We start from the raw sequence: 27,785 nt of genomic DNA, 5'->3' as shown, positions 1-27,785 counted from the left end.
CTGCGCCGCGCCGCGCCGCGCCGCGGGGGCCGGGCCGAGGTTGCGCCTCGCCCGCGCCGCGGGACCGCAGTCCGGGCTGCAGCCCCGCAGCTTTGTGAGTCCCCCTCCCCCCGTCCTCTCCCCTCCCCCATCCGGCCCCGGCGCGAGCCTCTGCCGCAGCAGCTCCGTTTTCACGCGCATCTCGTTTTTGTGTGTGTTTTTGTTTTGTTTTTGTTTTTGTTTTTTGTTTCAGAGAATTGGAAGCTAAAGCTACCAAAGACGTAGAAAGAAATCTTAGCAGGTAAGATGGGCGAGCTTTCCATCTCCCGTCCCACGATAATCGTATATTTCTACTCCGATTCGCCCTTTCTGGGTTGAGAAGTTCTCCCGTGACATTTTCTTCCGCACCCGGAGAGCAGACATTCGGGAGAAGCGGCCTGGGGGAATACTGGAGGGATTGCGGGGAGATACGTAATTACGCGTGTGTTTCTTTCTTTAAAAAAAAAAAAAAAAAGCGCAAAGCAGTTCTTGTAAACTTAGTTAAAGCATTCTCACCCTTTTAGAATTTAATTAGGGGACTTGTGCATTAATTACTATTGTAAATGGTTGCAGGCATTGTGTGACTCATGATTGAGGCGGCCCTTATGGCGGGCTGTCAAACTGTTTTGGCTTCCCCGTTATTACTTTGTAGCTCAAATTGTTGCTTTTATAAAAAGATACTATGTGTTCGCATTTTCTCCCCCCCCCATACATTGTAGTCAGGCGGATTCTGTTGCATTGGAAGCAGTTTTGTCCTTGAACTTTACCAAGTATAAGCTGCGTTTTGTTTTCCTTTGAAACTCCATTTCTGTCCATGTTCGGTGTGTGCCCCTTTCATCAGCTGGTAAAATAATTAAAAATCTTTTCTCCAGAAGAGGTTATCGTTCCTGTTGGGCCCTGCTGTTTTTGCATCACCGCGAAGGGAAAATTTTTTGTTTGTTTTTTTAAACGATGTCTTTATGGCATGGAAATATTTAGCTTCATTGAGCTGTAATTGCATAAGCATCAAGGAATTGTACTGTATTTAACTCCTTTTCATATTCATTTTCTTTCCTACCGTCTTTTCCTTTCTTATTCACCTTTTTCTTTTACATCATATTGGGACACTCAGGGAAACTTAGCTAATTAACCAAATCCGTGAATAGCTTTTTTTTTCTTTTTTTTTCACTTGTTGAAAATAAAGTAAAATTTCTCCTATCTCAGGTTTTAATGTAGTTTGCTCTTGATTGCGGGTTTTAGGTTTACGTTGGGGTTTTTAACACTCACATTTCAAATCTTCTGAATATTTTGTACCGTGTAGAATTGTTCCAAATTGCTGGCCTATTGAGTTTCATAAGATACTAATCTGTTCAGGTGATCGTTAAAGAATGTGTTCAGATGGTGAAGGATAGGCATCATTGGTTTACCCAGTAAGGGATTCTCTGTTACTCAAAATAATTATGGGATCATTTAAAGGAAATTAAGTCTGACATCACTGACTATTTGTGGTATATTTACATAAATTTTGTCAAAATCTAGTAAGGAAATGTTAAGATATGAAACCATTAAAGAAAACAGGTTAAGCCATTAAGGTGTAATATCAGCAGAACAGAGCTTAGAGGTCTACTTCTCCTTCCATTTTTGTTTTGTCAGGTAAATATCAGTATAATTCCTATGAAGGTGCTCTAGTACTTAATTAAAAATTGTCTGTGCCACAGGTATAATTTTAATATTAGGTAGAACTCGAGTCTCTGGGTTGGCTATTTATCAGAGTTTGAATTCCAGCTCTGCTACTTGGAATATGACCTTGACTCTTGGCAAGTCACTTAGCCTCTCTGTCGAATCTGTCAAACGAGCGGCGTGGGCCAGCCAGTTGCCGAGGTCTGTTAGGCCCTTTGGGTTACATAAAAAGGAGTAAAGTGCTGTCCGTGTTCACAGAGGGCATGTACAGTCTAGTAGAAAGACTATCATAAATGCGTAAATAACAGTAATACTAGGTAGATGACGTAGGAATCAAAAGATACCATCCCATTCATGTGCTTGAGAATATTCAGTTGGTCAGAAGGCATGAAAGGAAAAACAAATATCAAAGAGATTGTAAGGCAATGTGTACTAAGGATCCAATGAGAGGGAAGCTTTTCTTGCAGGTTAAAAGTGTTCTGAAGGAGAGAGGTGATTAGGTGGGCAGATGCTTCCTTCATCTCCATCTCTAGTTGTGTTTCCTTTTTCACAAAAAAAGAATATATCTGTCTTTACCCATTAGTGCTCTCCCCAGGAAATCAAGGCATTGTATTCATTGAGTAACCATTTTTTGAGCATTTTCGATATTTCAACTGTGGGACTGGGCACTAAGCCAGGGAAGAATGTAAGTAGTTAAATTTATTGATTGCTTACTATGTGCCTGGCACACTTCTCCTAAGATTTTACATGGACTCATCTGATCCTTGAAAAACCCTGTGAGGTAGGTAGTAGTATTATCTCCGTTTTGCAGATGAAGAATTTGAGGTATAAAGAGGTTAAGTAACTTGGAGGAGACCATATCACTGGTAATTGGAGTAACTTTTTAGGCTTCGAACTTGAAAAATTTGAAAATTTCTTTTGGTAGGAGGAACCCACAGATGCATGCAATACTTCTAGATCAGTTTTTTAATCTGGACACTTGACATTTTGGACCAGATAATTTATTATTGTGAGAGTTGTTCTGTGCATCACAGGATGTTCAGCATCTGCAGTAGCACTCTCTGTCCAGTTGTGACAATCAAAAATGCTTCCAGATATTGCTAGATGTCCCTGGGAGTGGCGCAAAATCGACCCTGGCTGAGAACCACTGCTCTAGATCTTCATTAGGAATTGTAACGTGAAAGCCTCCGAACTTTTAGATGTTGAGTTAATTTAAACATCTTTTGGCCGAGTGCCGTGGCTCACACCTATAATCCCAGCACTTTGGGAGGCCAAGGCGGGTGGATTGCTTGAGGTCAGGAGTTCGAGACCAGCCTGGCATAGTGAAACCCCATTTTTACTAAAAATACAAAAATTAGTTGGGCGTGGTGGCACGTGCCTGTAATCCCAGCTGCCTGGGAGGCTGAGGCAGGAGAATCTCTTGAACCCTGGAGGCGGAGAGCCGAGATCGTGCCACTGCACTCCAGCCTACTCGACAGAGTGAAACTCTATCTGAAAAAAGAAAAAAATAATCTTTTAATAACATGGAAGCCTAGACCCTATTATGTAGATCCTCAATTTGGAAGCTCTGGTTTCTGAATGTCAAAGATGTGTTGCCATTCTCCTTTTCCTCTGCTAAGCTGCAGATCCTCAAGACAGGGTCCCTGGTAGCCAGTGCCAGTTAAACAACATTGGCACAACTAATAAATTTAGTTTACTATCATAGGTAAACTCTTTTAAAATTCACAGTTGGCCATTAAAATTGTCACATTATGTTAGTATCATGGGAGCCATAATATCTACGTGAGGGCGATTACCATTAGAACTGAACTTTGAAGAATGGAATCAATTTTGAAAGGCAGATAAAAGGGCATTGTAAGAACAACAACAGAAGTAAGGACACAAAAATCCAGAAAGTACAGGAGATTTTGATATTGCAGTGGGTAGTTCAGGTTATATAAGGTATTTGTAGCAAACTGGTTGAGGCCAGATATAGAGGTTCTTGAATGTCAGGTCGAGGAACTTGTGCATAAATTTTTAGGTATAGGAGCTATTGCATGCTTTCTGTTGGGTACTGATGTGATAGAATAATCTTCTGGTCTGGGATTACTAACCAGGTGTATTTATGGGAGAAAACTAGCGATCTAGGCAAGAAGCAATGGTGGCCTGAATTGAAGTGGTGGCAAAAAGAGGTGAGTGAGGCTGGACCTAGTGGCTAACGCCTGTAATCCCAGCACTTTGGGAGGCCAAGGCAGAAGGATTGAGCCCAGGAGTTTGAGACCAGCCTGTGCAACATGATAAGACTCTGCCTCTACAAAAGAATTTTTAAAAATTAGCTGGATGTGGTGGTATGCACCTGTAGTCCCAGCTACTTGGGAGGCTGAGGTGGGAGGTTTGCTTGAGCCCAGCAGTTTGAGGCTTCAGTGAGCTGTTTGTGCCACTGCATTCCAGACTGGGCAACAGAGTGAAACCCTGTCTCAAAGCAAAAAGAGAGAGAAAGGAAAAAAAAAAAAGATGAGTGTATAAAATACTGAGGAAGTAAGAATCTGGGATTTGACAGCTGATTAGGTGTCAGAGAAGTCAAAAATACATAGGAATCTTCATCATGGGTGAATGAGAGTTTGACCCAACCTCTGAACAGAATAGAAGTCTGAGCAGAAATAGGAGTTTGGGGAGAGAAGATGCTAAGTTACATTTTGCAGTTGTAAAAAAAAATCTGCCAGTACTGGTCTAGACCAGTAGAACTCAGCTTGTCTAGTCTGAAAAAATATTTGGGAGGCCAGAATCATTGAATCATTGAATATTTAGAGCTGGACTGCGACTTTAGATAGAGATCAGCCAGCATTCTGACTTCTTCATTTCTCAAGTGAGAATGCTGTGGTTGAAACAGATTCAGTAACTTACGCAAGTTTATATTCTCTATCAAGTGACACAGCTGGGATTTAAACAGGCCTTTTGACTCTAATTCTAGTATTCTTCCCATTGTGCAGTATTTTATTTTATATTGCACAATAGATAAAATATAATTTTGGTTTCTCCTTTTTTATTCTAAAAGAGTAAAAGCAGTTATCTCAATATGTTATATTCATTCTAGTGATGACTTTACTATCATGTACTAAATATGTTTTAAGTTAACTTCACGTTATACTGATTTGTCCCCCCATAAACCAACTGTATGTCATCATATAACAAAAGTTGTTAAAGGTGCTATATGCCATATAATGTTGCATCTAAACTGGGACACTTGTCTGAGATGCTTTTGCCTGGGACAAATGCTATATTAGAAATGACTAGAACTGGCCAAGTGCTGTGGCTCACATGGGTAATCCTAGCACTTTGGGAGACTGAGGCACGTGGATCATTTGAGGTCAGGAATTCAAGACCAGCTTGGCCAACATGGTGAGACCCCGTCTCTACTAAAAATACAAAAATTAGCTGGGTGTGATGGCATGTGCCTGTAATCCCAGCTACTTGGGAGGCTGAGGGAGGAGAATCTGAACCTGGGAGTTGGAGGTTGCAGTGAGCCGAGAGTGTGCCACTGCACTCCAGCCTGGGCAACAGAGTGAAACTCTGTTTTGAAAGAAAGAAAAGAAACGACTAGGACAGCAGGAGGAGTAAAACCCCAAGGCATTAGGTCTCCGTAGCTAAGGTGGATCCCACTCATGCAATTCATCAACCTTTGTCTGAAAAAAAAAAAAAAATCGGATATTGTTAAGCTTCTCTTTTGCTTTGCTATGATATGGTTTGCAGGCCAGCACATGCATATTGCTATAGGTTGGTGCGAAAGTTAATTGTGGTTTTTGCTCATTTTTAATGTACCAACCCAATACGCTTTTTTTCCAGCTTAATTTGGCAATTAGGTGGTAAATCACTTGATAGAATAAATTAATCACAGACTGTAAGCTTAATTTAAAAATGTGTAACAACCCTCTGTGGAAAATTTGAATATAAACATAAAAAGAATACCATTCTGTAAGCTCTTTTGATTTTTGGCATCTGAAATGTCTGAAAGTATAAATTGCAAAACATCTTTACAATTTTAATGACAACTGCAAAAGTATTGCCCATGATTGGAAAGACTAAAATGGTATGCATTATATGTATTCTGTTCAGACTGATGCATGATAAGTCTCTCACTGAAAAAACAGAAATCCCTATCTCATTTTAAAATTTTAAAAAATCGGCCAGACACAGTGGCTCATGCCTGTAATCCCAGCACTTTGGGAGGCCGAGGTGGGCAGATCACTGGAGGTCAGGAGTTCAACACCAGCCTGACCAACGTGGTGAAACCCCATCTTTACTAAAAATGCCAAAATTAGCCTGGTGTGGTGGCACATGCCTGTAATCCCAGCTACTTGAGAGGGTGAGGGAGGAGAATCTCTTGAACCTGGGAGGCGAGGGTTGCAGTGAGCTGAAATAGCGCCATTGTGCTCCAGCTAGCCTGGGCACAAAAGCAAAACTCTGTCTCAAATAAATAATCATTCTAACCTTAAGCAAAATTGGAAAAATGTTGCAACGAATACCTGTATCTCTTTACCTAGTTTTAGTGATTATTAATATTTTGCCACATTTGGTCTATGGTGACATTGCACAGCAAAGTATGGCAGTAGGTATCTCACACAGAATAAGGGCATTCTACCTGACGGCAATCAAATGATCACCCACAGGAAGTTTAACTTTACAATACTGTCTGGTCCCTATTCAGATTTTCCCAATTTTCTCAGTTTTTTTTTTTTTAAGTTATATTTGTTCTTTCACTCAATTCCTGTATCCTGGGTTGCATTTAGTTGTGTCTGAAGTTTCTCTTACATTAGGAGCGTTTTCTTGCCCTTTTCTGCTTCTCTCTTGACAATGACATTTTGAAATAGTCCAGTCTAGTTGTTTTTGCAGACTGAAATTTGCATTTTTTGGGTCTTGTCTGTATGATTAGGTTCAGGTTGACCCCTTTTGGCGGGAGTATCCCATAGGTGATGATGTGTTTGTCTTCAGTATTCCTTCCCCACAGCATTTTGAAGTAAATTAACCGAAAGGTTATCCAATACTCTTCTACACTGACTTCGTGTTTCTTTCATTTTAGGAAATGCCAAACGATTGGTTTAAACTGAGATGTAATTTTAAATATTTGAGGTTACAGTAATTACAGGTCTTTGTATTTAAATCGATCGGCCATAATGATTACTGCTTTTATGAAGATTTATGCTGAAGGTAGCTCCCTTACTGTGGGACATAAAAGTTGCTTGTTTTCAGCTTTGACCAGTGATGAACTGATAACCCTGGTAGGAAAACGAAGCATTGGGGCTGAGCTTGTAATACGCTTTCTTAAAAGAATGCCCCATTGAAATTAGAGTGGCACGGTGCCACCAGACCAAGGGTTCTCATCCCGATGCCACAGAGGGACCACAGGTGTTATGAAGTGGTTTGCAAAATTGAATGTATGCTAAAATAAAATAATAAAAATAAAACCCATGACAAAAGCAGATATGGTCCTTTGTGCTCATTAGATCTCAAAGGGTCATTACTCCTCAAAGATTAAGAAACTGCTTCTTTATGAGGAGGTTGTCAGAGAAGCTGAATAGTATCAATAGGAGGAAGATGTTTGAGATTCAAAAGGAAGTAATATTCGACTAAGGCATAGCTTCTTTCCATCTTAAGAAAAAGCCACCCATGAAAATAAATATAGTTTAAATTTCCTATTTAAGATGTCTTATTTTAAAAGTGATTTGCATACTCTGTGTGTTTGAGTTGGCTATGAAGGAGAAATCCTAGCATTTCCACTCTTGTAACTAGGGAAAAGCATTTTGAATTTTTAGCAGTAGTATATTATGTGATGATGACTCAGCTGACTTCCCGTTTCAAATGGAATGTTCAAAATAGATTGAAACCTGGTTAAGGAATTTTATACTTTGAACCTTAACAAGATATTTTCTGCAAACAGTGACTGATTGGATTTTGTATAATAACAAACAAGATTAAACCAACTCAGTTGTTTTGCTGTTCATATTAGTGGTTTTCAGTGAGGGAGCACTTATTGAGCAGTTTGCTGCAATAATATTGAATATTTTTAGAGTTATGACGTCTGTGTTTTGTTGACTTTGGTCCCTTCTTTCTCCCATTCTTTTGAAGTTTCCCTAAAACACGTGTGCACAGATGGGAGAGAATGGTAGTTAAGTATGTGCTGATTTTAAATGTCCTTTTAAATATCATTTATTCCTTGATAATTGACTATATAACTGATGTAAAAGAAATATGTTTTATATGTTATTCCACTTGTGAATCTCTTTGCAATGTGAGGCATGTAGTGAAAATCTTACAAAGATAGGGTCATAAAATGTGCATTCTCTACACTGCTGCAGGATAATCGTCCTCGAGCCACGTTTCTGAGGCCTGTTGGTCACTATTTCTTAGAAACCTTTGTTGGCTCCTTCCCAGTGACTCTGGAATTAAAGCCCAGACTCTTGTTTTTTGCTCAGCTTATCAATTTAGCACTACCCTTTCCACCTTTTGCTCTGTCCCTAACTCTTACTTCTCTGAATGTACCTTTCAGTTTCTCTCAACTTTTAAATAACAGCTTTATTCAGATAAAATTCCCATATGATAAAATTCACCCTTTAAAGTCCACAAAGTGTAGGATTTAATGGTTTTTAGTATATTCACAGAGTTGTGCAGTCAGCACCACCATCTAATTCTAGAATTTTCACCCCTTCACCCAAAAACCCTATAATAGCAGCCACTCCCCATTTGTCCCTTCCACCCAGCCTCTGGCAACCACTAATCTACTTTCTATTATAACTCTTTGGATTTACCTATTTTTGTTTAAGTGGAATCATACTATATGATTCTTTTGTACCTGACTTGTCTTATATAGTATAGTGTTTTCAAGGTTTGTCCATCACGTCGCATGTATCCTTTATTCCTTTTTATGGGCAGATAAATTTCATTGTATGGCCATTGCCCATTTTGTTTGTCTGTTCATCAGTTAATGGGCATTTGGGCTGTTTTTACTTTGGGGCTATTATGAATAATACTGCTATGAACATTCATGTACAAATGTTTGCGTGGACATATATTTTCAATTCTATTGGTTATATACCTAGGGGTGGAATTGCTGGGTCATGTGGTAACTCTGGTTAACTTTTTGTTTGTGGTGTTTTGTTTTGTTTTTGAGACGGACTCCCTCTGTTGCCCAGGCTGAAGTTCAGTGGCGCAAGCTCAGCTCACTGCAACCTCCCACCTCGCAGGCTCAAGCCATCCTCCCACCTCTGCCTCGCAGGTAGCTGGGACTGCAGGTGCATGCCACCATGCCCGGCTAATTTTTTGTATATTTTGTAGAGATGGGGTTTCACTGTGTTGCTCAGGCTCTATTTAACTTTTTGAGGAACTGCCAGACTGTTTGCAAAGCAGCTGCACAGTTTTACATTCTCATCAGCAATGTATGGAGGCACTAGTTTCTCCACATCCTTTCCATTGCCAGCATTTGTTAGGGTTCTTGTTTCTGATTTTAGTCATCCTAATGGATGTAAAGTGGTATCTCATTATGGCTTTGATTTACATTTTCCTAATGGCTAATGATGATCAGCATCTTTTCATGTCCTTATTGGCCATTCATATATCTGATCTGAGAAGTGGCCATTCAGATTCTTCTCCCATTTTTAAATTAGGTGATATTTTTTGTCATTGAAAAAGGTCTTTATAGGCCGGGCGCAGTGGCTCACGCTTGTAATCCCAGCACTTTGGGAGGCCGAGGCGGGCGGATCACGAGGTCAGGAAATCAAGACCACGGTGAAACCCCGTTTCTACTAAAAATACAAAAAAAAAAAATTAGCCGCGCGTGGTGGTGGGCGCCTGTAGTCCCAGCTACTCCGAGAGGTTGAGGCAGGAGAATGGCGTGAACCCGGGAGGCGGAGCTTGCAGTGTGCCGAGATTGCGCCACTGCACTCCAGCCTGGGCGACAGAGCGAGACTCTGTCTCAAAAAAAAAACAAAAAGGTCTTTATATAGCTTAGATACAAGTTCCGTATTAGATATATGATTTACAGGTATTTTTTCCTATTTTGTGGCTTTTCTTTTCACTTTCTTTCTTTCTTTTCTTTCTTTTTTTTTTTTTTTTTGAGACAGAGTCTTGCTCTGTCGCCCAGGCTGGAGTGCAGTGGCATGATCTCAGCTCACTGCAAACTCCACCTGCCAGGTTCAAGTGTTTCTCCTCCCTCAGCCTCCTGAGTAGCTGGGATTACAGGCACCCGCTACCACGCCCAACTAATTTTTGTATTTTTAATAGAGACAGAATTTCACCATGTTGGCCAGGCCAGCCTTGAACTCTTGACCTCAAATGATCCACCCACCTCTGCCTCCCAAAGTGCTAGGATTACAGGCGTGAGCCACCACACCCAGCCTCTTTTCACTTTCTTGATGGAGTCCCTTGAAGCACAAAAATTTAAAATTTTGTAAATCTAGTTTACTAGTATTTCTTTCTGTTACTTGTGTTGTTGGCAACAAATCCAAGGTCACAAAGATTTACTTGTATTCTAATAATTTTATAGTTTTAATTCTTAACGTTTAGTTCTGTAATTCATTTTGAGTTAAGTTTTGCATATGGCATGAGGGCTCCAGTGTCATTCTTGTTAACGTAACTATCCAGTTATTCCAGCTTCATTTGTTGAAAAGACTTTCATCTTGGCACCCTGTTGAAGGTCACTTGATCGTAAAATGAAGAATTATTTCTGGACTCTCAATTCTGTTCTGTTGATACTATGTGTTCATCATTATGCCACTTCCACACTGTCTTGATTACTTCAGCTTTGTTGTAGTAAGTTTGGAATCAGTATGAGCCTTCCTTCAAGATTGCATTGGCTGGATAACCAGAGACTAATTATTAAAAAAAAATTTTTTTAAAGATTGCATTGACTATTCTGGTTGCATTTCTATGTGAATTTTTGGATCAGCTTGTCAATTTCAGCAAAAAGGCAGCTGAGATTTTGATAGGAACAGTGTTGAATATGTAGGCCAGTGTGGACAGTATTGCATTTTATAATATTAAGTCTTCCAGTTCATGAACATGGAATCTTTTTCTATTTATTTAGGTCTTTAATTGTTTTCAAAGACGTTATGTAGTTTTCAGTGTGTAATTGTGCTTCTTCTGTGGAATTTATTCCTAAAACTTTTTGATGCTATGTAGGTGGAATTGTTTTCTTGATTTACTTTTTGGGTTGTCCACTGCTACTGTATAGAAATACAGTAGATTTTTTTTTAAAGTTTTTTAAAAATTGTGAAATATGTAAAATTTACCATCTTATCCATTTTAAATGATGTAGTTTGGTGGCATTCAGTACATTCACATTGTTGTGCAGCCATCACCACCATCCATCTCTGCAACTCTTCATCTTGTAAAATGGAAACTCTGTACCCGTTAAGTCATAACTCCTATTGCCTTCAGCTCTTGGCAGCCACCATTCCACCTTCTGTCTCTATGCATTTGATTATTCTAGATACTTCATTAGTGGAGTCACAGAGTGTTTGTCCTTTTGTGACTGGCTTATTTCACTTAGCATAGTGTCCTCAAGATTTGTCCATATTGTAGCGTGTGTCAGCCAATTGATTTTTGTATGTTGATACTGTGTTCTGCAGCTGTGCTGAACATGTTCATTAGTTCCAGTAGTCTTCATGTATATGGATTCATTAGGACTTTCTGTATACAAGAGCCTGTCATCTGTGAATAGAGATAGTTTTACATCTTCTTTTCCAATTTTGGTGCATGCTTACTCACACACGCACTCTCTTTTTTCTGACTGGAACCTCCAGCTCAATGTTGAATAGGAAGTGGCAAGATCAGACATCCTTGTCTTGTTCCTAATCTTGAGGAAAAGTATACAGTCTTTATCATTATGTATGTTGTGAGCTGTGGGCCTTTATCAGGTTAAGGAAGTTTTCTTTTATTCCTATTTTGAGTGTTTTTGTCTTGTAAAAGGATACTGGATTTTGTCAGATGCTTTTTCTGTGTCTCTTGAAATCATCATGTAGCTTTGTCCTTCATTCTATTAACATGGTGTATTTCGTTGATTTTCATGTTAAAGCAATCTTGCATTCCTGGGATAAATCCACTTTGTGTAGTCCTGTTTGTATGTTGCTAGATTTGGTTTGTTACTCTTTTGTTGAGGAGTTTTATGTTTGTATTCATAAGGGTTATTGGCCTATAGATTTATCTTTTGATACCTTGGTTCCCTTTTGGTACCTGGTACCTGATTTGCTCTGGTTTGCAATCTGGGACCTTTAGCTGTTGGTTTTATGTCCACCTAATTCTGCATTGTACAATAATAATTGTTTTTATGTATTCAGTTTTATTTTCTACTGTATGCACTTCCTCCTTTGGCTGCAACCTTCTTTGCATCCTAACCTTAGCTTAGTGCAGTGCTTTGTGCCTAGTCTCTCATGGCTAGCAATTAGTGTACACTTTTTACATTTTATTTATTTATTTTTTGGGGGACATGGTCTTGCTCTGTTGCCTAGGCTGGAATACAGTGGTGTGATCGTGGCTCACTGTAGCATTGAATTCTTGGGCTCAGGTGATCCTCGTGCTTCAGCCTCCTGAGTAGCTGGGACTACAGGCATGTGCCAGCTACTGGCTAATTTTTTAATTTTTGTAGAGACAGGGTCTTGCTGTGTTGCCCAGGTTTGTCTCAAACTCCTGGCCTCAAGTGATCCTACCACCTTGGCCTTCCAGAGCACTGGGATTATAGGTGTGAGCCACCACACCTAGTCCCACTGTACACTTTTTACGTGCATCTGTTAAGTACTTCATCTGCATTACCCAGTTAAATCTTCACAACCACCCATTGAGGGAGGTACAGTTTGAGACGTCTCATAAATTAGATGATGAAGGCTTCAGAGAAATAAAATAAATTGCTTAAGGTTACACACGTAGATGGTGGAATTGAGGTTTAAGACCACTTCTATTTGACATTTGGACCTAGGGGTCTTCACTGCATGCTCTGCTGCCTAGGAAATGCTTGTTTGAATAGATTGGAATTGAACTGGTCCTTAAAGGAGAAGTAACATATGGGTAAGAGTAAGAGTTAAAAGAGTGCATTTTTGGCAGTGGTATAGGGGTTACAGTGTTAGTAAAGGCAAGGAAGCAGGAATTGGAATCTAATTAGAGTGCCCAGTGACAGGGAGTATTGTACAAGTAGGACTGTTTTTTGTCCCCAGAGCAGTAATTAGTCCTATTTGGAAGAGTGAGATTAACATCTAAAATAATTAGAAAATGTCTGGGCGCAGTGGCTCACGCCTGTAATCCCAGCACTTTAGGAGGCCGAGACAGGTGGATCACCTGACGTCAGGAGTTTGAGACCAGCCTGTCCAACATGGTGAAATCCTGTCTCTACTAAAAATACAAAAATTAGCTGGGTGTGGTGGCAGGTACCTGTAGTCCCAGCTGCTCAGGAGTATTGTACAAGTAGGCAGGAGAATCGCTTGAACCGGGGAGGCGGAGGTGGCAGTGAGCTGAGATCGAGCCATTGCACTCCAGCCTGGGTGACAAAGCAAGATGCTGTCTCAAATAAAAATAATTAGAAAATGAGTATTGTTTAATTAGAGGTCAAGGATGAGGTTTGTTTGGATTGGGAAGAGTCATAAAGGCACTACTAATTAAGCCTTAAAAGAAGAGTAGGATTTGGGTGGGTAGATGTAGCAAAGTGAGTTTTGGGTCAGCCTTACCACAGCCTTGTACCATCTGACAAGTCATTAGGACTTTCTGATCCTCAATTTCTTTAACAGTCAAAGGGGAATAATACCAGTGCTGTGTTTCAGGGTTGTGAGTTCAAAATGGATAATATCAGAGTGCTTTGTAAATTGTAGGTGTTTCTGTCCTTATGGTGGAGTATCTATTGTTTTCTAAGTTTCTAAACTAACTTTCCTCAATCTGAGCTTTTAATTAATTTATTATTATTATTTTTGAGAAAGGGCTTTACTCTGTCACCCAGGCTGGAGTGCAGTGTGGAATGATCTTAGCTCACTGTGCGACCTCTGCTTTCCTGGCTCAAGTGATCTTCCCGCCTCATCCTCTTGAGTAGTTGGGACTATAGGCATGCACCACCACACCCAGTTAATTTTTATGTATTTGTAGAGACAGGGTTTTGCCATGTTGCCCAGGCTGGTCTCGAACTGCTGGGCCCAAGCAATCTGCCTTGGCCTCCCAGAGTGCTAGAATTGCAGGCATGAGCCACCGTGCCCTGCAGAGCTTTTTATTTTGAATTAATTTCCGATGTAGAGAAATGCAAGAATAGAACAAAGAACTTCTGAATATCCTTAACCCTTAATCCTCAAATATTAACATTTAATCACATTTACTTTATTCCCTCTTTTTTTATACATACTCTTTTTTACCATTTAAGAGTAACTTACAGTCATGATACCCCCTTTAATCCTGAACACTTAGTTAAAGATATTTTCTTGGTAACTACAGTACCATTATGAAAATGGGCACAGTAACATTGGCACAGTCTTAATAGCAGATCTACAGATCTTACTCAGATTTTGCCAGTTGTCTCAATAATTCCCTTTAGAGCCAAACAAAATCTATTTTTTCCTGGTCAAGTCTTCAATCCAAGATCACAAGTTGCATTTAGTTTTCATGTTTGTTTAGTTGCCTACATTCTGGAAGTTTCTTAGTTTCTGTTCTTCAGGACCTTGATATATTTAAAGAATACAGGCTAGTTACTTTGTAGAATGTCCCTCAGTCTGTGTTTGTCCGATATTTCCTTATGACCTGATCAGGTTATGCAGTTTTGGCAGGAATAGTACAGAACTGATGTGGTGTTCGCAGTACATCATGTCAGGAGATGCCTGATATCCTTTTATCCCATTATTGGTGATGGTTAACTTCAACTGCTTGGGTAAGGTGGTCTCTGTCAGGTTTCATCACTGCAAAGTTAGTATTTTTCCCTTTGTAATTAATAACACTATTGTTGGGAGATACTTTGAGAGTATGTAAATGTCTTGTTTCTCATCAACGTGCTTGCCTTAACCAGTAGGGCCAAATAGTGATTTTTAAAGTCAACCATTCTTCTTACATTAGTTGATAATTTACTGTAAGATTTGATACTTCTCTCCATTCACTCACTCATTCATTCATATTAGTATGGGCCCATGGGTTCTTATTTTATTCAGTTGTTTGTAATTTTTTATTAGCATAATTTATCGCTCAAATTATGGTGCTAGTGGAAGCCCCTTTCAAGCTCAACTTCCCACTTTTTGAGATCCATACTGTCATCTGGATCCTTACTGCTACCTGTTTGTGTGCTATTCTCCTTCCTTCCTAAGGGGAAGACATGTCAGCTAAAGCTAAGCTAAGAAATATACAGCATTGCTGCCACTCTGTCTGTTGTCCTCTTTTCTCGTCATACTCTGTCACAAATATATGTATTTTATTAATTTGTATATGTACACATCTCCAGAATTTCTTTATGCACATACAAGGACATGTAAATATATATATATATTCATATCCTTCTCAACACAAAAAGATAGCACACTGAGCCTTAGATTTTGTTTTTCCAGTTAACTTTAAGCCTTCCTGATCCTTTCACATCAGGGTGTAGAGGAGACCTTTGTTTTGCAGCTGCATAATATTCCATTTTATGGATATATCCATTTTATTTAACTACTGTATTTGCAGATAATTGTCAGTTATTGTAAATAGCATATTCCCCACCCTTCGATACGATGACCCCTTTCCACTTCCAGATAACTGTTAGTTGTCCGTACTTTAAAAAAAAATGCAAAACTTCATTTTATCCTGTTCTCTTCATTTTACAGCTGTAGCTTTTGAAAAACTGATCCAAATCTCCAACTTCCTTACCTATTTTTGCTCCAGTTCAGTTTTCATCTCTACTGTCTGGTGAATTCTATAGTTTTGAAGGTTGCTAGGGACTTCCTGTTGTGTAGTGCTAGACAGGTTTTGGTGATTAATTTAGGTAGGAGGATAAAAATGAGAAAAGGAATGGGGGGGTGGTAGTCAAATGGGAAAAGAGGAAGACTGGAAGGAAATAGAAGAAGGTGGGATCTGCACGGGAGAAAGTAGGAGAACAGAATGTTTTTTGGCAGAAGATGTGAAGTGTATTTTTATTTCTAGCTTGTAACATACAGCTGGCTTCTATGTGAGGATGAGCTGGCTTGTGGTGTGTTGCTGACTGATAGGCTAGTTGGGCCCTCAGGAAAGTTGCTTCCTGTTTTCTGTCTCCTAAAGCAAAATAGAGACGCCTAACCCCTTGTCCCATTATTGTCATTTCTCCCTCTGTTGCCAGGGTGGCAAGCAGTGGCACAATCATAGCTCACTGCAGCCTCCACCTCCTAGGCTCAGTTGATTCTTGGGCCTCAGCCTCCCGTGTAGCTGGGACTACAGGTATGCACCACCACCCCGAGCTAATTGTTAGGATATTTTGAGTTATCTCAGATTTATTCTTTGCTTGCTTTTTTCACTGCTACCATGGTAGTTTGGGGAACCACACATTCACTTAGATTTTCGCAACAGTCTTCTCACCCTGTTTTTGCCAATTTATTGCCTATTCTTACCCAACATTTTCCCTCCCTTTTTCAATTCCAGTCAATGCTGGTCCCTGCAGTTGTCATGCTGACAAGTCTCCATGCTTCGCTTGTGCCCCCACCTTTCTGTGCTCCTAAAAAATCTTGCCTGTTTTGCAAGAGCCAGATCAACTTCTTACTGCTCCATAAAGCCTTCCACAGTTGAAACAGCTCTTATACCTACCTGTCTTATTTCACTAATCTTGCTTACAACCTGTACCAAATGTTTGCTTGTTTTCTTATTTCAGATGTGTTTAGTTGTTTCTACAAAATTGTAGGAATTTTTTTCCTATAAAAAAAATCATGTTTCCTAGCTGAGTATAGTGGCTCACCCCTGTAATCCCAGTACTTTGGTAGGCCGAGGTAGGAGGATTGCTTGAGCCCAGGAGTTTGAGACCAGCACCACCTCACTCCAGCTCGGGGCAACAGAGTGAGACTTCGTCTCTAAATAAATAAATAAGAAGTTTAGTGCTTGAGGTTTCTATTGGGAGCTGGTTCTGTACACTATGGAAATCTGCCCCCCTCCCCACTTTAAAATTACTGTGTAGTATTCCTTGGTGTGATTACAGGATGATGTAACTTTCCCTATTGATTGGTTTTTGGTTATGATTTTATGCTGCAGTGTCTTATCTTTGTACAGTTCCTTTTTCAGAGGCTTAGATTTGAATTGATGGATCATAAGATAGTGACATTTAAAAATTCATTGTGAATAGATACCCAGATTGCTCACCAGAAGCTTAGTGCTAGTCCATACATACTTCCACTAGCAAGTACAAGAGTACCTACCCTTCAGAAGGGATTAATTTTAATGATATTCAGGGCTGGGAATGTAGGAAAAATTGACCATCAATTGTCAGGAAGTGCAAGAGTAGGAAGGGGCATTCTAGCCCTGAGGTGTACCCTGCTGCCTTGATAGGCCCTTTAAATAGAGACAGACTCTCACTATGTTGCCCATTCTGTTCTCAAACTCCTGGCCTCCCAGACTGCTGGGATTACAGGCCTGAGCCACCATACCCAGCCAGAAACGCATTCTTGAACAGTGCAAGTAAATCATTTGTAGTGGCTACTGGAAGATACGGGCGAAATTTGAAGCTTAGCTTGATTTGTTGTGTGGAATGTACCATCCTAATCTTGATCTATTTGTTTTTTCAGATCGAGATACTGCATTTCCCCTAGTCAATGTATGACATCAACTTTAAAATACAATTTACATACAGTAAAATTCAAACGTTGAGTGTGTAGGTGAATGATTTGACAAATGTATACACCCTTGTAATTACCACTCCAATCAAGTTAGAAAACATTTCCATTTTCCTGGAAAGTTCCCTCAGTGGCATTGACTTTTACAGGCCACCTCAAGGGCTTTATATATGAGATGCAGGACATAAGTTCTGATAAAAGGGGAGTCTAGTTTTTACAGACAACGAGGTAGATTCATAGAACTTACAAAACAAACAACCCCATCAAAAAGTGGGCAGAGGACATGAACAGACACTTCTCAAAGGAAGACATTTATGCAGCCAGAAAACACATGAAGAAATGCTCATCATCACTGGCCATCAGAGAAATGCAAATCAAAACCACAGTGAGATACCATCTCACACCAGTTAGAATGGCCATCATTAAAAAATCAGGAAACAACAGGTGCTGGAGAGGATGTGGAGAAATAGGAACACTTTTACACTGTTGGTGGGACTGTAAACTAGTTCAACCATTGTGGAAGTCAGTGTGGCGATTCCTCAGGGATCTCGAACTAGAAATACCATTTGACCCAGCCATCCCATTACTGGGTATATACCCAAAGGACTATAAATCATGCTGCTATAAAGACACATGCACACGTATGTTTATTGCAGCACTATTCACAATAGCAAAGAGTTGGAACCAACCCAAATGTCCAACAACGATAGACTGGATTAAGAAAATGTGGCACATATACACCATGGAATACTATGCAGCCATAAAAAATGATGAGTTCGTGTCCTTTGTAGGGACATGGATGAAACTGGAAAACATCATTCTCAGTAAACTATCGCAAGGACAAAAAACCAAACACCGCATGTTCTCTCTCATAGGTGGGAATTGAACAATGAGAACTCATGGACACAGGAAGGGGAACATCACACTCCGGGGACTGTTGTGGGGTGGGGGGAGGGGGGAGGGACAGCATTAGGAGATACACCTAATGCTAAATGACGAGTTAATGGGTGCAGGAAATCAACATGGCACATGGATACATATGTAACAAACCTGCACATTGTGCACATGTACCCTAAAACCCTAAAGTATAATAATAAAAAAAAAAAAAAAGCAAAAAAAAAAAAAGAACTTACAGATGTGAGGTATCCTGCAAAGTAGCCTTCAGGGCATGGATGATTGCTAACTGGAGTGTTGTCTTGGTGGCAGGTGCATCGAACAGGGTGGCCCACTTAGGACTTTCAAATCCATCGGTCCTTGCTCCTCTTGATAGTTGTGGTAAATGATATAGTCAGATGTCTTAAATGAGTCTCTATGAACGTTTAACTCCTGGAAGCTGACGTGTTTGGGCACACAGGTGTTGTTGCTGCTGCTGCTGCTGTTGTTTTTCAGTTGGCTTTCTCTGAAGGTGGAGATATGGGAAAATGTATGACTGGTTGGCTGTGATGATGGTGTTGAAGAACAAAACTTACTCCCCTCTGTGTTTACAGTATCGGCTGATACTGTGATATTTCCTTGAGAAGAAATGTCTGGTACATCTTTTAAGTACTAAGGGGGATATTTTTGGCCAGGAAAACACTTGCTAGTAACCTCATCAGAAAGTCTTGAAAATGAAGTTTGAGAAAGGAGAAAATACTCCAGATAGAGACCATTACATGGAGTAAAATTATAGTGACATAGAAGATCAGAAAAGGACATGTCTGTAATTCATAGCAGAACATGAAGAACAAATGCTGAAGGTGCTAGATGTTTCTGAATAAGTACCTATGATATTTTGACACAAGAAGGGTAAAGACAGCCTTTTGGGTGCCACTGGGGACTGGTGAGTTGGATTCATGGCTAGGCAATTGAGTGCTTACTAGATAAGCTTTGTGCTAAGTAAGCAGTCCTAATTCTTATAAAAATACTAAGACATTGACATGTATGGTCATTTGCCCCCAGTTTTTTCATGAAGAAACAGAGGTTGAAGAAGATTAAGTATTTTTAACTAGTAATCAGCTTTTAATCTTGACTTCTGCATGTCTCAGGGTAAGTAACATGACAGTGGTGTAACCTAGTTGCTGTTGTTTACTGATTTTACTCTGCTGCTCTCATATGCTGTGGCTTTCTTGCTCCTTGACTTCCCTGGGATTGTAGTGTGAGTGAGCTTGTTCAGTCTTACTACCTCCTGCACACAGAATTCAAAAGAGAGTGAGTCATGGCCACAGTTGGCAGGAATCTGTTATGTTACTCCATTAACCACATGACACTTCTGCTTGTAACAAAATGACAGCGAAATATAGCAACAGTTATCATACTCTTCTTCCAGTTATCCTTTTAGCTGATTTTAGTAGTCCTATACTTAACTTTACTAAGTTTTTATCAATTGTGCATGTCATTCATTTCATTTTTCAGTGTCTGCATCTCCTTTCAGTCTGTTCCATCAGCAAAGCCAACTTAAATTTTGTTTAATCTCATTGCAGTGCACCTATAGCAACCCCTTCCAGTTTCTTAGGCACTTGTCTATCTTTCTCCTTTTATCTTCTTCGACATCCCTACTGCCACATGCATTCTAGCCTTGATAAATAATGTGCAGCTTCCCAAATGTCTAGTTCATATCTCCAGACCTCTCCTCGTCTGCCTGATACTCCTTTTTTTTTTTTTTTTTTTTTTTTTTTTCTGGAGACAGAGTCTTGCTCTGTCGCCCAGGCTGGAGTGCAGTGCACCGTCTCAACTCACTGCAAGCTCCACCTCGCAGGTTCACGCCATTCTCCTGCCTCAGCCGCCCGAGTAGCTGGGACTACAGTTGCCCGCCACCACGCCCCTGCCTGATATTCTTAGTGTCCCCTCTGGAAAGCTTCCTCAGGGCAGAGTTAGGTATTTTCATTTTGTGTGATGCTTTTCTTTGGGTAACTGGTGATTTTGGTTGTTGGTATTATGAATGAAGGTTTAGGGTCTAGACTTTAGGGTGATGACTATAGGTAGCTGGAGTGAGTTTCTTCCACCTTTGCAAAGGTTTCTTTGCCCAGTAGACTCCTTCCCTGAATGGGAAGGCTGATCTGTGTGAAGGGTGTTGATTGGCAGGCTTTACTTTACAGTGTGATGGAGGGAGTGGCAGCAGCCTCCAGTAAGATGGGCTTTGTTCTGGGACAACCAAACCCATTCAAGCACCTATCAGACTACTGTGGAAGGTTTTGTTTCTTCAGAGAATATTTCTTTGGCTTTAGGCTGCATTTAGAAGCAGCTATTATCTGTGGCCGTGTAGGCATCTGGATGGGAAGTGGGTGGGAGGGGTTGAGTAGCTATGGCTTTTCTATTCCTTAGGCAGTCTTTTTGCCTCATGCTCTCTTGCTCTGGTCTTCTGGAACCTTCTCTGGAGCCCTACCAGAAAGGATGGTGCCTAAAACATCTATTTCAGACTGCTCTTGTGTTTATTCTTGGGTGGGGTGGCTTTTGCTTTTGTTTATTCATCTGCTTTGAGCAGAATAAAAAAGTAATAACCTTTTTTCCTGAAAGGTAATAACCTGTTTCCTGAAACACATTTGCCCAGTCTGTCACTTTGAAATCCTGAACCAGAGGTTCTGTTGACAACTTTAACCTTTTGAGATTTTAAAAATTTAGACTAATATGAAGAATACATTATTAGGCCAGGCATGGTGGCTCATACCTGTAATCCCAACACTTTGGGAGGCCAAGGTGGGCGGATCACTTGAGGTCAGGAGTTTGAGACCAGCCTGGCCAACTTGGTGAAACCCTGTCTGTACTAAAAAATACAAAAATTAACCAGGCACAGTGGCAGGCGCCTCTAAACCCAGCTACTCGGGAGGCTGAGGCAGGAGAATCGCTTGAAGTTGGGAGGCGGAGGCTGCAGTGAGCAGAGATCACGCCACTGCATTCCAGCCTGGGTGACAGAGCAAGACTCCGTCTCAAAACAAACAAGACTACATTATTGTTTCCCAAGAATTGATAGAATACCTTGGAATGTTTGTAGAATATGAAATTGTTGTAATGCTGAAATACAAGTCACCTATTTATTAATAAGTTATATTCTAAAAATATTTACAAAGCTTTTTAGAGCAAGGAAAACTAAAGGTAGCTTCCAGAAACCTAGGTGAGAGAGGATTGTGGGGAGGTCTCAGGCATTGCCATTAGCTACTAATTGATACTTGGGGCCAGTAACAAGGTAACTCCAGCTTAAATGATGAAGTTTACATTCTAGGATTGGAGGAAATTGCTTGTTTCCCAATGTAAAATTTGCTAATTTTAGGTTGTCTTCCTTGATATGATATTGAGATAAAAGCTATACTACTTGTGGCTTATTAAGGTGAATTCTACCATATAGTGGCTATATAGTTAGGGTTAGGTTGCAGGTTGTGTTTTATTTCAATGAATGATAAAATAATAATTTGCCATGTCTTCTAATAAGAGTGAAAAAGTGAAAATGAACCTGTATGCAACATTATTTTTATCTCTTAATACATTTTGGGAAAGTTAATTGCAACTGTGTGGTTCAGGGATTTAGTGCAAGAAGAAGAACAGTTGATGGAAGAAAAGAAAAAGAAAAAAGACGACAAGAAAAAGAAGGAAGCTGCTCAAAAGAAGGTAGTATGTGTGTAAACTATTTATATTAAGCAGTTTAAACATAGAATTAAAAAGAAAATTACTCTTACAGATTGTTAAGGCATTTATTTCATTTAATGTTTTAGCTTTAATGGAGATTCATTTTAATATTTAATGTCTTTGAATATGCATATAAAGTAACTTGCTGAGTTTGTACAATTTAATGCATAGTTATTTAATCTTGCCAGTAGTTTTTCAAAGGTAAGTACATTTTATAGACCTTTATCTTTCAAATAGCTGTTCCTAGGTGTTTCATAATATATCGTTTTATAAGTGGGAAGAGCATGGAATTTGTAGCCAAGTTGAGAGGATTTGAAATCTCACTCTCCCACATAGCACATAGAATGGTGTGACCTTAAATTTTATTTAGCCTCTCTGGGCCTTAGTTTCCTTGTGTTTTGTTAAATGAGGGTTGAATTGAGATGGTGTTGTTATATGTAATACAGAAATAGAGTATTAAAGGAAAATGTAATAGACATAATAGGAAGTAAAGTGTCAGTTTCTTTTTCCCTCTTTATTTATTACCTGGGCTGATTTTTAAAGTTTGCAGTGTACATTAGCCTTAAAATAAACCTCGGACATTGTTTACTGCAAGGGAATTCTAAACTAGCTAATTTAGTATAGGAAACTATAACTAAATGCAAAGTAAGTAAAAAAAAAAAAATCTGTAATTATTAAAAATTTTCCAAATTGTTAATACTAAAAACTGATAATAGTTAACTAAATGGGCACTCATCTCCTACTATGTCAAGGTTTCAAGACATTAAAATGTTTTAAAAACCTAGTGAAATTACTGTTTCAATTCTCTGTTCTAATGAAAAATTAATTTAATTTCTGATATATGCCTTTTTTGAGCCAGGCATTGTCCTAGGAACTGGATGTAGACTATAGCAAGATACTTATGTCCACATTATTTAATAGGGGAAAACACAGGCTGTAAAAATGGCAAGTGAGGCGTTTATGGGGAACTGTTGCAGTACAGAGAGAGAGAGGTGCATAACTCAGGCTGAGATGGGGCAGAGAGAAAGAGAAATTTCCTTAGAGTAGAAATTAGGTGGATAAGGAGCAGAATAGAAAAGGATTCCAAACAGTGAAAACTCAGAAATACGTGGTAGCCTGTATGCGTTAAAGGATGGGTTTTGCTTGGGGGAAAGGGAGGGAACCAAGGGTAGAACTCTGAAGAGTTGAACTAGGAAAGGCTAGGAGGTTTTCTCAGGGCTTTGGGGGAAATGCTGAAAATGTTTTAGTAGAGTGACATAAAAGCTTGTATTTTAGTATGTTTACCTTGGAAAATTGTGGAATTGGATTAGGGGGGTAGATACGAGAGTGTGACATACTGGTGAAGGGACTATTAAAGTAATCCACAGAATTTGTTTAAAGGATATAGAGGGAGAGTCAGCTTAGATTGACTCACAGGTTCCAGATGAGTGACTACATTTGAGAGGAGTTAATCAGGCTAGGGGATACAAGGAAAGGAGAAATAATAAATAATTCAGTTCTACATGTCCTGAGCCTAGGGGTGTCATCAGCAAGTATTAGGGGAGGAGAATTAAGTATGAGATGAGGGGAGATGATGTGGCCCTAGCCACCTGCCATTTGGTTGCTGTTAGGGGTGCCTGGGAAGGGATGCATAGGTATATGCCATGGTTAGGGTTTTGGTAGGCTTCTCGTGGTTTGGCATTGATGGATGCCTTGGGCCTCTGTCAGAGTCTGTTTATGTAGGACAGTCTTTGCAGTCTGGTCGGTCATTGCTCAGGATTTCTTATGAGAAAGTTGTGTCCTCTGTAAGGCTGAGGTTGGGGTAAAGGCTCATCAGACTCTTGTTCCACGGTGTGAAAGGCCATTTGCCCAATGAAAAGAGCTTCTAAGAAACTTAAGAGGTTTATTGAAAAGGATGGTTGGATATACTTTATGTAGATTCAGTAGTTTGGCAAGCATCTGAGTGTTGAATTAGGCTCTGTTGGTCCCTGTGTCTAAGGAGTTCAAGAATTAGCTGATAAGTCAGAATGTATGTCAAATGGCTGGAGAAGAGACCTAAGACAATATATAAGTGTATTTGTTTGGAATTTATTCTATTTACTGGGAAATTTTAAGAAAGGAGGGGTCACTTGAATGATATCTTTAAATATTGTATTTTTGTGAATATAATTTTACAGTTGTAGCGTATACAGCAGTGGCTCTAATTGTTACAAGTACATCTTTACATTCTTGTATAATCAAATCTCTAAATCACCAAGTCAGTATAGGTGGTCACTTATGTGTAGGCAGCTTATAAATAAGCCTGTAACACATGAGTGGTGATTATTGTGCCATTTGACTTCTCACCAAATCTGAAGTGACAGCTTTTCATACTGTTGCCCACTTCATTCCTGTCTCACCCCATGGTTCCAGTCTCTCACCTCAACCATGTCCTTACTAGAACCATCATCAGAAGCTTAGGGATATAAGAAGTTTTTCCTTCTTTTGCCAGATCTTGAGCACTGATAGGGTATTCCTGTGTGTCTCATAGACACATCATAGTATCTGCCCACTGAACACAATATAAAGGAAGATTTAATACCTCTAATAAATGTTAAGTTTAGCAGGCTAGGCCGCTACTGTAAATTAGACCGTTCTCCAAATTTCAAATAATCAGCTTACAACTGAATTTGAATACAACCTGTTGGTGAAGTGAGGACAGCTGGTATTTCCATAGAGTGTTACCAGATAGCTCTTGAAAAGAAAAGAAAACCCCCAAGTGACACACTTACAGCCCATATGAGGAATTGTGAGTCACAGGGTTTTTAAGACAGGTTTCCTGGAACTTGTCTTTTGTCGCTAGTAGGAGCCAGCAGGTGTATCCAGGCAGATATCTACATGAGCCAGGTGGGCAGGCCCATTTATATAAATGTTGGCACATAAACGTACTACAGTAAAAAGTCTATTTTATGTAATTTATATTTTCTTATTTTTGAAAAAGGCCAGATATTATCTGTTCTAATACATTTTGTTCATTTTTAATATAAGGAACCTAAGCATCAGAATGAATTAAGTGATTGACCTTGGTTTTATCATGGTGACAGAACCAGGAATATAATTGAAATCTCTCTCCTCCAGCTGGTGCTTTGCCAAAACCCTGTGCCATGACTTTATCCTTTTCATGCAGGATATTATCTTATACTTTGCTTTATTTTTTGTCATTTAAAGGTGAACTTTAAAATTGGGAAATAATATATTGTGATAATTTTTATAATAGGGTATAAAATAGGTTCTTATGCCGTGAATACAGAAAATGCATACATTTAATGGTCCCCAGTAGCCACTGTGGTTTCTTTAAAATTAACACCATGGGTTATTTTCTATTTTAAATAAAAAGCCAGATAACACAACTTCCTATAAAAACAATTAGACACTGACAAGGCTTACAACAATATTTTCATTATGATAGTTTTTATTATCCTATCATTTAAATATTAATTTAAATATTTAGATTCTTTAAAGAGCTTTTTCACATCAAAAACAGGGTGATTTTTATTATATTTCAGCCCCAATACATTTCTAACTAATATGGAGGCCGATGACTTTTGTTCTTAAAATTTTTTGAAAAGCCTTTTCATCAAAGATTATGTATAACACTCTTTTCTGTTTCATATCTAAGAACCAGGGCTATTATTTTCTGATTCTTGGGCTTAGAAAATAATTTGATAGAGCATGGAAATGTAGTTTCCATACTTTAAAAAAGGAGGGGGGTGACAGTAGTAGCAGTAGGTTACCATGGATTTCTCTCCAGGTTCTGTTTTTAGAAGAAATTTCTCGAAGGGATCTTAAGGGAAATGTAATGAGGAGGAAAATAGAGGTTGAGAAATAGGTTAATTATAGAGGGATAGTTTAGTGTACCCTTTAAGCATGCAATTGTAGTTCCTAGAAAGCATATAATGGTTGAGGGCCAAGGGGAAGCAACAATACAAGTTGGGATCTCTTGGTGTTGGGAATGTTTCAACATCCATGGGCTTTTTGCTGTTACTGTGTTAAGAGCTGAAGGGATTTTTATAGGTGTTATTGACTTAAATATACTAAATTCAAGTTTAAAAGAGACCTAGGTTTTAGAGAGCTTCCAGCTTTATTGCCATTTTTGAGGATCGTATTCAGCAGCTTAATTAGTAAATTTTCTCAGTATCCTTGGTGGCAACATGACCAGGCCTGAGTTGTGCTCTCATAGAGAGCAGTTAGGTGTTGCCTTACAGTCTTGCCCCTCATTGCACCTTACACTTCTCTTTTCCTCTTTTATAAAACTCATTTTAGTCAACAGATCTGGATTCTAGACTGAGTGCTGATTGCTAAGTCATAGGAAAGCTCTCTGAGCACTAGGTATCTCATTTAAAATCAGTGAATTGAACTAGATTAATTATTCTTAATGTTAGGTTATAATACTTGACACTGTTAAGACATTGTAGATGATTAGAAAAAAAGAAAAGCAAGACCTGGAAGGGATGAATGTAGAGTCAGCTTATTTCCAACAGTGAGAGCCAGTACGGAGCCAAAGCATGGGCAGGTAGGGCTGAAGATAGCAGCCGCCAGCGCCACAGCAGCAGCTGATGTCTGCTGAATGCTTTCTATACGTCAGGCTTTGTCCTAAGTGCTTTTATATGAGTTAAATCCCTTTAACCTTACAACTCTGAGGCGGGTGTTTTTGCCACAGTTCTATAGATGAGAAAACTAAGCTTTAGAGAAGTTAACACATTTGACCATGGTCACACAGTGTAAGTGGCAGAGCCAGGTAGGCAGTGTCAGGCTTTAGATCCTGAGGTCTTAACGAAGTGTGCTTCAGGACCATGTTGTTGGGACAAGCAGTGCAGAGCCTGACAGGCAAAGCAAGTGGAGTGCTGTGCTCTGCCACTGTGCTGCTGTCTTCAGTAATGAAGGAGGCAGTTGTGATCATTGCTGGTGGAACCATAGCTCAGATTTTTTTTTAAAGAATAATGTATTAAAAATGGAAATAATTTTGCTTCTAGATTGGCCAGAATCTTTTAATTATCTGTGTGAGAGAATTAACAGTGATACTTCACATTTGAAATAGTGTTGTATAGTTTTTCAAAAAAATATCTTTCACATTTTATTATTTGACCCTCATAATAACCCTGAAAGGTAAGCAGGACAGTTATTTTGTCCATTTGAGAGATTAGGAAACTGAGACCCAGAGGGTTTAAATGATTAGAGCATTTCAAAGTAAAAAGAACCAGTCAAAATTAATTTTAATGTATTTTATATAACCTAATATAGCTAAAATGTTACTATTTTGACATGTCAGTATAAAGTATTATTAATAAGGCATTTTGTGTTCTTTTAAAAATACCGAATATTAGAAATTTGATGTGTATTTTGCTCATCTCAGTTCAGACTAGCAACATTTCAGTCAGTGGTCGGTAGCCACATGTGGCAAGTGACTATTGTTTTGGATAGTGCAGACAATTACTCTTAAAATGACTGACCCCACCTGGAAAATTCTTTTTAATAATTTGAATAATGTACTAGGTCTCCAGACCAGCCCCAAAAACCGATTTTAAAAAAGTGGAACTCTTAGTTCCGTTTCTTCCTATTCCATGAGGAGCTCTTGGTTTCTATAGTACTACGTTCATTCCTTCTATACATTAAATCCGATTCTTAGGGGCAGACACACCTTAGGTGTCTCCATGGGGCCATTCTCTGTTGATGACAGAATACTGAATGAGGTTGACCATTGTTTTAAAGCAACTTTTTCCAAAGGAGTTGTATAGCATACATCCT

At 39.3% G+C, this 27,785-nt stretch overlaps 1 protein-coding gene across 7 annotated transcripts in view; it reads left to right on the top strand.

Annotated features, from left to right (window-relative positions):
- Nucleotides 1-27,785, top strand: part of TNRC6A (trinucleotide repeat containing adaptor 6A) — a 186,885-nt gene that overhangs the window by 88,173 nt on the left and 70,927 nt on the right. For 6 of the 7 annotated variants that reach the window (XM_030799551.1, XM_030799548.1, XM_030799542.1 and 3 more), the window contains exons 2-3: nucleotides 233-280; nucleotides 21,917-22,004. The exons of the other annotated variant lie outside the window; for it this stretch is intronic. In XM_030799551.1, the coding sequence (XP_030655411.1) occupies nucleotides 233-280; nucleotides 21,917-22,004 (136 nt within the window). The remainder of the gene's footprint in view (nucleotides 1-232; nucleotides 281-21,916; nucleotides 22,005-27,785) is intronic. 7 annotated transcript variants of the gene reach the window in all.

This window comes from Nomascus leucogenys, chromosome 2 (genome assembly GCF_006542625.1).
Source record: "Nomascus leucogenys isolate Asia chromosome 2, Asia_NLE_v1, whole genome shotgun sequence".
Lineage (NCBI taxonomy): Eukaryota > Metazoa > Chordata > Mammalia > Primates > Hylobatidae > Nomascus > Nomascus leucogenys.
Note: the sequence above shows the minus strand (reverse complement) of the source record. Positions and strands in the feature narration are given on the sequence as shown.